This window comes from Terrapene carolina, unplaced genomic scaffold (assembly GCF_002925995.2).
Source record: "Terrapene carolina triunguis isolate 2854851 unplaced genomic scaffold, T_m_triunguis-2.0 Scaffold89, whole genome shotgun sequence".
NCBI classification, from domain to species: domain Eukaryota; kingdom Metazoa; phylum Chordata; order Testudines; family Emydidae; genus Terrapene; species Terrapene triunguis.
The window spans coordinates 14,046,579-14,059,437 of NW_020664440.1; the positions used below are offsets into that span (position 1 = coordinate 14,046,579).

Sequence of the window (12,859 nt, forward strand, 5' to 3'; positions counted from 1 at the left end):
ACAGCATGGGGTACTGAACCACACCTTTAAATATATATATTTAAAAAAAGGGCTAAAAAGCCCAATGATTAGATTTGAATGATCATAGTAGCTAATTTTCTGAATTCTGCATGAACGAACTTCCTTAGGCAGGAAAACAGCTGTTTGTCAGCTCTAAAGTTTGGTAGCGGTCAGACAAATGGTAATTTCCACCCTCATGTGTCCTATTACAAGGACAGCATCTTTTAAAACCATGCTACTGTTACATAATTGTAAGTTGGTGGTTTCAGATGCAATACTATCAGTGAAGCTTGGCACTGTGAGTAAGAGGAGCCAGTATTCAGCATTGCAGAAATTAGAATGCATTTTGCCTAGGTTAGAAATGTAGTCTCAAATATTTAAGGCAAACTGTTCAAAGGACTCCTAAATACATATTTTGGTTCCAGAGGGAGATTTTCAAAGGTAGGAAGCGCAGTTAGTTGTCCAGCTCCCAGTAAAAGTCTATGGAAGCTGGGTGCTTCACTTCCATGTGTGCCTTTGAAAATCTTCCTTCTAAAGCAGTGGCCTGATTTGCAGATGTACTAAGCGCTCGAAGTTCCCATTGACTTAAGAAGGGCTGATGGCTGCTCAGCAGCTCAAACTTATATTTGGTCCAACAATGATCCCTTAAAGGCACAGCCCTTCCCCTCTGACACACACCCTGCACTGGGGACCAGGGAGGAGCTTGGTGTAAGTCTTTCTGACACCTCTAGCTGGCCAGGGAATCTTCTCACACCAGGGGCAGTCCCTGGAGGTGATTGCTGCCTTCTGGTTTAAGGATCCTTTATTCTACCAGATCAACATAAAGGGGCTTAAGCACAACAGAGAATTATGCTGTCTATGCATAGTGCAAAATTATTATAAAAATGTAAACATGCTTATTATCGTCTTAATAATGGTAAAAGAAGGAACATCAGACCTAGATGCCATGTGATCCTGAATTTATGATGACTTTTATTGTGTTCTCACTGGCTCACAATTATACGGGTAACCTCCAAGCATGAAAAGCCAGAGAACAGAATCTAAAAGCAGAGTTTAAAAAGAGAGAAAGAAAAAGACAAAGTCATCACTAGACAAGGACTGTATAACTACGGGACACACACTCAGCACCTGGAGATCCATGGGAATAGTACAGTATTTATTCCAAAACCATGACAGGGTGGGAACAGAGAATTACTGACGCAGAGGCTAATTGAATTCATACGTAGAAACCCTGGACACCAGATGGTCTCAATTAGATATTGGTCCTTAGCTGTTTCTTACCAGCTGGTTGCTCATTGTTACATTCTTAAATCAAACAATCAATTTCATATCTGGGGACCCGAGGCACCTGATGCCATCTTTGCTCAATACTTGTAAAATGAAACATCTGTTCTCCATTTTGGCATTAGGTGAGAATTCATGTGGGGACTTTTGCTCTGTAGATGGCACATCAGTACCAATTGCAGATGCACTAAGATCCTTGGGACAGGGATTGTTCCACCTTGGGTTCCACTCAAAAAGCTGCTAATATAGTTATGGCCAAACTATTTTAAAACTCCATGACATAAAGGTTGGGGGGCATCATGGGTGACACTTGTCAACCATGAGTCCTTTTCTTAAGGAAACTGTGTATTAGGTTTATTTTTTTTTTCTTTTCCCCGTTTCAATTGGTTGTAATTTCTACTTAGTTATGGATCTCTTCTCCTGTAGTTGGTAGTTAGATTATTCTCGTATTAGGAAACATGACTGCAGGATTTTAGCTACATCTGCATGGGCATCTCAATACTACAAATGATAGTTTCACATCTAAGGAATATGGTGAGCAAAACTGCATATAATTTTGATTATGCACAAACCCACCATGAATACTACATACAGATTCTGGTAATTCTAGTACAGGGATGGCCAAATTTACTGACCCTGCGAGCTGCATACAATAATCTTCAGAAGTTCGAGAGACAGTGCTCGGGGCTTCTGCCCTGCAGGGCTGGGGGGGGGTGTCTCAGGGTTTCTGCCCCTCAGGGCGCACCTGCTAGGGCACGAGACTTTAGCCCTGCTCCTGCTGAAGCCCTGAGACCCCCTCCCTTCCGGGCAGAAGCTCCTAGCCCCAGCACCCCACCGCAGGGCAGAAGCCCCGAGCTCTTCCAAGTAGTCTGGTAGGTGGAGAATAGGGGGGCTCTGAGAGCTGCACTTTAATTGTAAAAGAGCCACATGTGGCTCACGAGCCATGGTTTGGCCATCCTTGTTCTACTACAATAAGACAGTGATGTGTGAGAAGTTACAGCATGAAGCCAGTTGTTGGAGCACTGCCAGTAAAGTGTGTGTGTATGTACTGAATTTACTTCACAAGACAGTAGTCAGTCAGCAAAGAAATGGTTAAATAGAACAAGTTCCGTGGCTCTCCATTGTTTCTTTGCTATATGGATTTGCCTTTTTTTGGCACCAGGCTGGCCACGGTTCGTTAAACAGTCTCAAAGTGGGCAAAAGTCTCTTATTATGAATTAGTTTCCTCCCATATCACCTCCCACTAGCACATTCAGTACTGGCAAACATCTTCAGACAAAGAGAAGAACAACTTTCACTTGATTCCACTTCATGTGTTTTACTAAATGATTTCAGCTTGGCATCCTCCAGCCAATGCATCACCAGCAGCAATCCATGGGTCCTTCTGCGGGAAGGATCCTGACCTAGGACATCAGAGTAGCCACAGATCTAAACCTCATTGGATTATTTTTTCAGTATTTTATCAAAGAACACAAATATCTCAGTGGTAACAGCTAGAACAATCTCATTGTATCCAAACCACAAATTAGATATGACAGTGATCAGTGCCATGGTAATCTTTATATATGAATAAAATGTCTCAAACTTTTTGGATGAATCTTTTGATCCTATATTCTGTCACACTCAGCTGTGCTATTGAGTTGGTGATCCACGTATAAATGAATCGAAAGGTGACATACTTGGTTGGGTTAAATCCAAACCTTGGTAAGTACCTGCAGATGTACCAAGCAGAACTAGATGAAGAACTGTATCCAATGTTCTATGTAGCTAACCCATGCATTGCAACCTTTTACATCCATCTTGTAGACTGATAAATGTGGATTCTCATAGACTCATCCATGACAATATTGAGAAATAACATTCCTAGGTCTCGTTTAGAGACCAACTGAGTCACTGATTCTGAACACTCCTAAAAATGACATAATGAATGCTACGTTTACCCAGGAGCATAACTATTGCACATTTTGTCTTTGGTTTCCAGTAAAGCTGTCAGTACTTGATGAATGATGCTGTGTTGTCTACCTGACAACTCCCTGTTGCCTCCCTTAGCCCTTTAACATTCTTCTCACTGCAAACACTGGAGCTGAGATCTGGGACCTGCCTGCCTTGGGAACAGAACTGCCGCACCTACTAACTAAAGACCAGCCAGGAAATAAGCCTAGCTTCCGCCACTCCTGTGTAATGCAGACAGGACTATCTCTTATATTAGAATGAACCAGATCCCATATAAACCTTTACTCCTGCAGAAAGTAATGTATGTTAATTATACAGGCCCTTAGATTAGATCTATCATGTGCTGAGAGCTAGCCACTTCCATTCTCCTCCTCCTAGTCTCGATACCCTTAGTTACCAAAGGGCTTTTGGTATTTGACGTGGCTGTTCTTTAACCTCCGGTGCCAGTAACCTGAAACGAGACTGCTGGAAATGAGAGAGGGAGAGTCAGTTATTTGATTACAGCCCATGGGCACATGCCTGGCCTTCATGGGTATATTAAGTAAGAGACATTTTAAAACAAAACCTCCCTCAGTAACTCTATCGCAGGCCTGAATCCACTGCCCATCTGTTAACTCCCCACATATTCTTAAATCAGATATCAGTGCCAATGATTTGAAGAACTTTTTACCCAAAATTACCATTGCCATAATTATGGGGGGAAATGTTCCGGGGGTAGAGCTCCATTAACTCAGTGCTGTTAGCCAGACCTCTGCACACCTGGAAAAACAAAAGCCAAACCCTTTCCTGCTAACACATCTGTAAATAACTACAAATCCTTGTTGGACACAAGTTGTTGTTATCCTATGACATCAAATGCTCTATAACTACCATTGGAAATGCCAGATTCTCCCTTAATAGCTCTAGAAAATAATGCCATTACTTTTAACATTTCATTATAGCTTCAATCGGGCATTGTAAAAAAAGTCTGCCATGGAGAAATGGCTCTGCAAACAAAATCAAGGTGACAAATTAATGATTGCATCAGCCTGTGAAAGCTGTGCCAGGCACCTCATGAAAGTGTAATTTAATTCTCCCTCAATCTAACTTGATGCCCAAGAATGTAATAACTGCATTGGGACTCTCTTTTTGGGGGGGGAATCCAAAATCCTTGGCAACCACCCTTAAGGTCATCAGTGAAATCTGACATGGAGCATTGTTTGGCAAACATACCAATAGTAAAAGGGCTAAATAATGGGGGATTACCTCTGATCTGGATTTCTAGGTCACCATCCATTGCAGGAATATACTGTCTCAAAGAACATACACGAGTCAAACAACCAGTGGGCATGAACTAGTTCAAATATATTTTTACTTTAAATTTAAAACTTAGAGGAGGTGAACAGTATCTGGCCCTGAACTAGAAAGCTAGAATGTTCCATTAGCAATCCCCTACCATAACCCTAATTATTTCTATTGTTTGATAAAGAGAAGTATGGAGAGAGGAATAAATGAAAGTACGCTAGCAGCTAAAAATTATATAGCTATATCTATATATGATTTTTAAATGCCCTTAACTGTGGTACAACAACTTAGAGCTTTAAAACAAAGGATTTTAAATGTCTAATTTATTTTTCCACTATTTATTTGCTTTACAAATCTCTGCTTTAGCAATTAACAACAGAGTTAGTATCACTTTTGTAATAATTGTTATTGAATTTATTTAAGTACCACTGTAGCTAACATTAATAAAGACAATTCCTGCTCTGAAGAGCTTTCGATCTAAGTCCCTGATCCTGCAAATGCTTATGCACATGCTTTACTTTTTAGGCACATGAGTAGTCCCTTTGAAGTCAATGGGACTACTCATATACTTAAGTTTGCAGGATCATGGCTGAAGGGCCCAACCCTGCAGACACTTGAAATCAGTGGATTGATCAGGATAGTGAATGCTATGCTTGGTAGAAACTGCAGGGTTGGGCTGTAAAACACAGATGAGACAATACTCAGTGAGAGAATAGTTAGCTTCATTTTGCGGTTCTCGGTCAGTAGCTATACTGTACTGTTTAGGCTGCAGACACCGCAGGGGAATTTTTCTTTCTTACAAGTAAGATTTTTACAAAACCTCCGTTTTGGGCCTACGTTGTCCTGATAGAGTTTCGTTAACTGAGTCACCTTCTAGTGTAACAAGTCTACAACTCTAAACTCTTGTAGCACTTCTGCCACCACACATGCATTCAAATGACGGTGTATCCGGAAATGAGCATGCCACCTGCTCTAGAACAAATGCCGTCTCTAGTCTCCAGCAAAGTACTTGCTGACCGTAGGCTCCTAGCCACAAGACTCTCAGAGGAGATAGAGAAATCTTTGACAAACCCTGGGTGCTAAAGTTCTGTTATTACCTTATCTAGGTAAATATACCTTCTATCTGGTGATCTGGCCTCTCCTTGTTCAGCATGTAGCAGGGGAAATGACCACGTACCCCCAAAACAAAAGGGTTTGCTTTGGCAGTTACACTTCACTATAATCATCCTTAGCCTTTGCAGAACAGCTGGCAGCCAAGAGTCTCAACTGCTTAACAAAGATCAAAGAATAAAACCTCCCTTGACACCTACGAGATATAAAACAGTTCCATTCTTACCTAGCTGGTCCTAGTTCCCCGTTATTCTGTTCCTTCTCTTGGGGAATTCAGAGGCTGTACAGGGCATTCCTGGTTCCTTGTTTGAGGCCTCGTCTATAGATAAAAGTGTTGCTGCTTTAACTAGGCTTATTCTGATTCAGCAAAGTGAAATCAAGTACACAGGTAAGTGCCTTACAATGGGTCTACACTAGGGCTTTTATTGGCATAAATATGTCAGTACAAAAATCATACATAGTTATGCTGGTAAAACTTTTTAAATGGAGATCAGGCCTAAATTACAGCAGCCTCAGTCCTGTAATTTACACTCTGATTCCCTGCCCCCCGTGTCCCCTCTCACATTACCAGTTGTCTTAAATCAGCCACTGACCTCGACAACTGCCCCAATGGGGCACATCACTAAATCTGGTTGTTGGCTACTCTGCCTTTGCCCTTGGCTCAGCTGCAGTTCCCTCAGCCCACATCATGCCTGAGTGCTACTCTGCTCATGGCTACAGTTCACACAAAGCCCTGCACTCCTAATACCAGTTACTCTCAGTGGCATTCCCAAGCCTTGACATTTGGGCTGGGTATTCCCCACTGACTGCAGAAACGCACATGGAAGATAGTGCAGTTTGTCAGATTCTATGCAGAATTTTATCAAGATTACTACAAACTATAGACTTTAAAAAAAAAAAAAACAGCTAAATTACCTGATGACAGATGTGGCATGTTCTGTGTCTATGCCTACTGGAAAGCTGCCATTATTATGTAATGGCTCAGCTGCAGTAGCCAGCCTCTTTCAGGGGGTGGCAAAGCATTTGCCTGTGGTGGCAGCAGGGGCCCTGTGACTGTCATCTCCCTGCTGCTTGCAGGGATTTTCAGTCAAAAGCACTCAGAAGAGGCATTTTTGGCATGTCGTCTTATGACTGCCTCCCCCGTTTTATCCCACTGAAGGTGGAGAATCAGTTAGACACGCTGCAGTCAGGTGCAGCCGGCATGCTCTGCCTCTGCTGGTTTCCATGAACCTGGAGTGCTGCCCACACGGCTGGGAAGAACACCGCTTCAGAAGGCGTTTACACGTACCAACTAATTAATCCAAACCACCCCTGTGACGTGGGTAATTCAGGGTTACCTTATTACCACCCCTTTTACAGAGAGGGAAGCCGAAGCTGAGTAGTGAAGTGACGTGCCCGAGGCCAAGTAAGTTGCTTTCCGAATAGAGAAAGCCACTGGGAGGGACGGGAGTGCCTGGTTCCCCTCAGACCAGCCACACCACCCTCCCCTGCGAGCTCTCGTCAGTTCTGCACCGGCCTGGCACCAGCCCCTCCCACACGCCACCCCGCTTGTGTCCCTCATGCCCTCTGGGAGTCACCGCTCCCTCGGGAGAGACGCCCCCGCCGCCCGGTCCCAGCGACCTGCGAATTCCCCAGGGGTGGGCCACGCAACCCGCCTGACTGCTCCGCCCGTGTCAATCGGGGGCGAGCCCAGCCGGGCCAGCGGAGCGAGGGAAAGGAGAGGCAGGGTCCCTGTCCCGCCCCGCCGGACCCGGACTGACCCCCCCCCCCTCAGAGGCGGGCAGGAGAGCGCGGTGGCGGCGCCCGAGCCCCCTTCGCCCGCTCCTCCCGGGCATCCCGGGCCAGGTCCGCGCGCCGCTGGGGACGTTACAGCCCGGGAGCGCGTGAGGGGAGCCCCCCCCCCGGGTGCGCGTGAGGGGAGCCCCCCCCCGGGTGCGCGTGAGGGGAGCCCCCCTCTCCCCCCGCGCTCTCTGCCGGGCACACGCGCCAGCCATCTGCGGGAGAGCCCGGCCAGGCGGAGGTGTCGCCCCATCACGTTCCGGCGGCAACCGCCGCCTGCCGTGTGTGGCTGGGAGCCGCTGGCAGCCGCGCGGAGCCGCGGGGGCAGGGAGGAAGGAAGGAGGGGGGCGGGGGGGAGGCCAGAGCGTTGTCCAACACGTGAGGCTCATGTGATGGGGGAAGGCAGGGCTCTCCCGCCCCGGCACCGCCAGACGTGCCGGGAGTCACAGGGTAGAACACGTAGCGCCCGCCACCCACTCGCTCCCATTTAACCCAGCCTGCCGCCTGCCAGCGACTCCTCAGCTCGCGCCCTGCCCCGGCCGCGCGGAGATGAGCAGCGCGCCCTGAGCCGTCCGTCTGCAGCCCCGGAGCCGGTCCCGACGCCAGCGGTGCCCAGAGCCGCGGGGTTCTCCGAGGAGCTCGCCGCGCCCCCGGCGCTGACTGATCTCGCTGCTTTCGGCGAGACTAAGTTTCAGCAGAGCCCCCCCCGCCCCCCCACAAAGCCTCCCAAGCTGACATGGAAATGATCCCCAGCGCCCAGCCGCCTCCCGCCTGCCTGGGCAAGCTGCCTGCGCTGGAGAGCAGCGAGATGCCAGGGTAAGATGCCGCCTCAGTGGTGCGTTTCTTGGGGCCAGCGCGCCCAGTGCCCTCCCCAGCAAACCCACGGGCGCAATGTGGCCGCTGGCTTTGACTGGAGCTTCAGATCCTTCACCCTGTGCCTGTGGGGATCGTTGTCAGACGCATTTGTGTCTCTCAGTGTGCAGGAAATAATAATAACCCCATCGCCTTTTTGTGTCATTTGTGCAGGCTGGCCTTTTCTCACATGTATCAAGTGTACAAGCCCAGGAGAGGGTTAAAAAAAAGTGAAGACAATAAGGTAAATGGAGGAATTGCGGAACCTTTGCATTCTTAGTTAACACCTGTCCATTTAAAAAGGGGTATGCATTTGTGTCTGTTCTGATTTGTTTTAAATCTGCTTTTGCATAAAGCTCAGCTAAGATTTAACCGTTATAAAATTTGCTGTGGGGTTTAGGAGGGGTTGTTTTAACATCAGACAGTTTGAATCAAAGTGGTTGGGGTTTTTTTGCTCTGAGACTGTTGCACTTGTACCTCTTGTCCCCGAATTTGAGGCTCAGAAGGTAGGAGGGGACTATATTTTTGCATTAATTTAATAATTCTTATGACAGAAAATCAGTCAGTTAGTAGCTGCTACACATAATACTTTTTAGGTACCCAAAAGCTTGAGATCTAGTTTTATTTCTAGATCACCTTTTACCTATGTGTCTATCCATGGTGCTAGAAGTCATCTTGTGTCTTGTCTGATTTTCTCCTTTCCTTTGGCTTCCAGGAGACCTATAAATTGCCCCACAGACTGATAGAGAAGAAGAGACGTGATAGGATTAATGAGTGCATTGCCCAACTGAAAGATCTCTTACCAGAACATCTCAAACTTACAGTAAGTGAAAATCTGGCTAATATCCAAACTCCTTTTCGTTTTGGGGATGTGTGTTGGTTAATGGATTTCTGTGCAGGTAGATGCGCCATCTAAAGGTTTCCTCTGAGCACTGCAGATCAAAGTGGAAAAGGCTGCGATTTGGGCAGGTTTGCCACTTCGATCAGTCTATTACTAATGGATTTCCTTCCAGATACTGTAAATTTTTAAACAGTGTATATCTTTGGTGGTGATAGGGTGATATGAATTGAACTGCTGCAATGTTAAAATGAAACCTCATGTAAAAGTGATTATTGTGGGCTTGATTTGAAGGTGAGGGATTTGGGTTTTTCCATTTGAGCCACTGAAAAAGTTCCATGTTGCTCTTTCTGAAGTTTTACTGGATTCCATTTATAAGTTGATCCCTAACTTAACTGAAAGTCAAGTCCTTTTAGAGTTTGTTTCCATGCTACCTGTTTTGGGTATTTGAAAGGATTCTCTGCGTTCTTGTTTTGCGAGAGATGTTAAGGACCGCAACTTTTGCTTCTCTAGTGTGTGTGAGGTGCCTTGTTTTAAAAAGAATAAAGGCTTAGGTGCTTGATTAAAATTAAAAGAAAAAAATCCCTGCAGAAGTTTTTGGAGAAAGCCACTTTGGCTGACATCCTGCAGGACTCCCCTCTTCTGTCACCGTTCAAAAGAAACCCTTTGACTGGATTCCCCTGTGTTAAGGTCGCAATGCCAGCAGGGGCAGCAGAACAGATAAAATAAAATACTTGGCTGAGAGCTATGCAGTTGGTCCTAAAATACCCATAGGATGTAACTGTATCCTTCTCTGCAACCTTCCCTTTAAAAAAATTTTTAGTTTACGTAATATGTGGATCAGACTCCAAATGTTAAGATTTTTGCTCAAAATCAATCAGAGCGATTTCATTGAATAAAGACACCATTTTTAACCCTGTTCCCCAAATTGCAACTGTTTTTCTTTTTTCATTTCACAATGAATTAGAAAACTTTTAAGATTCCTTGAAGCATGGCCAGCTCTAGGATAAGTACTAACCTGCCCATTTGTTTCCAGACTTTAGGTCACTTGGAGAAGGCAGTGGTTCTTGAACTTACCTTGAAGCATGTGAAAGCACTAACTAATCTCATTGAGCAGCAGCAACAGAAAATAATTGCTTTACAGAATGGTTTACAAGCTGGTGAGTATTCAAGTCATGTTTGTATCATGTGAGAACCCTAGAATGTCTCATGATCTTACTTTCAATATCTTTGAAATACTGGCTACTGATGGCACTTAGTTTGGGAGGTGGGAGGGTAAGTTTGTCTTTTTTAATTTTTATTTAGCATGCACACCCTGCTTTATGTGCATGTGGATTTATGAAAAAGATGCCTTTCATTCCTCTATTTAGTTAATTTATAACTAGCTGTTAATTTAATATAGTTTTAAATTCAACCTGATTCTAGTTATTTTATTTTATAGTACAGTTTTGCTGTGAGGGCCTGATCCAAAGCCAATGGGAGTCTTTCCATTGACTTCAATGGGGTTTGGATCAGGTCCTGACTTTTTTCTCCCTTAATATATGAAAACATCTCTCTTACATGCTCTTTTTGGTTTCTCCATAAGCCAGTTAGTGCACGCTTTGCAGCCCGGGACTGTCTAAGGGCCCAGAGTGTTTTACATCTGTTTCCTCCTTCCCCTCTCTTTGTGACACTTACTTGAGTCTGGCAGGCTAAAACCAGCTTTTCTAGAAAGGCTGCTACTGCTTTAACAGCCACTAGATATGCAGTAGAATTACACAGCCAAACCCAATGTCACTTCCCGAACTTTAGACCTAATCCCCCTTGGTGTATGCAGCTAATGAGGGATAAATTGGGCCCCTTGTACCTAACTTTCATTAGCTGCAGAGGAGCCAGATTTGCAAGATGACTTTGGAACTGATGTCTTTCTGAGGAGATACCAGGGTTGATTCGCTGTGCTGACTTTTGCAATTTTCTCCCTAAACTCTAGTGTCTGATGTGGTTGCCACGTATAAGGAGTATAGGATCAAAAACATATTTAAACACTCACCGTTAGAGGGAGGTGGTAAAAATGGGTGTTTAAAGTGACCGTATTGTAGTAGAATTCACTTGTCTAGCTGTTTTGTAACAGATACTTAATATGGAGATAAAATTTCTTCCTCTCCCCAGTGCACCTTAATGATATTAATAAAACTATTTAGCTCTCTGTTAATTTTTAATTTATTTCTGTTAATGTTCCCTCAGGTGACTTGTCATCGAGAAACCTTGATACCAGCCAGGAAATGTTTCGATCTGGTTTCCAGATGTGTGCCAAGGAAGTGCTGCAATACCTGGGAAAGCATGAGAACACCAGGGATCTGAAATCTTCTCAGCTGGTCAGTCATCTGCACCGAATGGCCTCTGAGGTTCTCCAGGGCGGAGCCAGCCGAAAATCTGGAGATGCGCCCCTGAAAACGGTGGACTTGAAGGAGAAGTCTGGCTCTTTGCCCAAAACTGCTGAGGGTTATGGCAAGAACTGTGTGCCTGTTATACAGAGGACTTTTGCACACTCCAGTGGAGAGCAGAGTGGGAGCGACACAGACACAGACAGTGGGTATGGAGGAGAGCTGGAGAAAAGTGACTCAAACGCTGATCAACAGTATTTTCCAAAGGATACGGGACTCAACTATACCATGCAAGAGAGAATAAGCTCTATTAAGCAAGAGACTGAGGACCCACCAGCCAAAAGGACCAGAATGGAAACTTCAGAAGACGAAGGCCATTTTAGCAGTGATCTGATTGGCTCTTCAAGTAGTTTTTTGGGCCCTCACCCTCACCAGCCTCCTTTGTGCCTGCCTTTTTATTTGATCCCACCATCCGCAACTGCCTATCTGCCTATGCTGGAGAAGTGTTGGTACCCGGCTTCCATGCCTGTCTTGTACCCAAGTCTCCCAGCCTCTGCTTCAGCACTTTCAGGGCTAATGAACCCAGATAAAATCTCTCCATCTCTCCTGATGCCTCAGAGACTTCCTTCTCCACTACCAGTCCATTCCCCTATCGACTCCTCAGCTCTGCTTCAAGCTTTGAAGCAGATTCCTCCTTTGAACTTGGAAACCAAAGACTAAGCACAGTGTGACCGTTTTCTTTTTCTTTTCTTTTTTTTAAGTTTGAGACTCTTTCAGTTTTATATACCGGCTGGACTGAGGTGTGGGGATAAGGGTCATTGAGAGTAGGAAGCAAAATCCACTTTTCTCTGACTTGTCAGATAGCATGGGAAAGGATGAAGGAAGCACCCAGGTTAGCCATTCGGGGGAGTTTAAAAAAAAAAAAAAAAAAGGTTTTCTTTGTGCTTTACCCTTTACCCTCCCCATCTACAGAGCAACAGCTGACTTAGTCAGTGAGGATTATATTTCAAAGCTGTGAAAAATATTCCATTAGGCAGATTTAGGTGTTAGGGTCTGTGAATATAAAAATATGGTACTTCTTATGAGGGCTTTTCAAAGCCCACCGCCAGATTTGTTACCCCACCCAGTTGCCAGTATTTGAAATGATACACGCATGCACAGTAGTTGAAGCATTGGTGTTAGTCCCACTAAAACGATTCAGAGTAGCAATCACTGGTTGGTAACGCACAGTCAGTGGTTCAGGGAGAGTGAAGACAAGTTTCTCTCCACACCTCTGCTGAATGTTTAAAAAACAAAATGAATAAAATGTAGATGCTGCTTAGAAGCTTTACATGGTGTACTTCTAATTAATAAATTAACATGCATCCCTTTCTATAACTCAAGCTGCTAGTTGGGG

At 44.9% G+C, this 12,859-nt stretch overlaps 1 protein-coding gene across 1 annotated transcript; it reads left to right on the forward strand.

The window, feature by feature from the left end:
• The first annotated feature begins 8,109 nt into the window (after positions 1-8,109).
• On the forward strand, positions 8,110-12,557 carry BHLHE40 (basic helix-loop-helix family member e40). The gene is made up of 5 exons (XM_024197016.2): positions 8,110-8,226; positions 8,437-8,506; positions 8,978-9,085; positions 10,137-10,260; positions 11,324-12,557. Exons 1-5 carry the CDS (start codon positions 8,147-8,149, stop codon positions 12,181-12,183), a joined length of 1,242 nt encoding a protein of 413 aa, XP_024052784.1. The 5' UTR covers positions 8,110-8,146; the 3' UTR covers positions 12,184-12,557.
• The last annotated feature ends 302 nt before the right edge of the window (positions 12,558-12,859 follow it).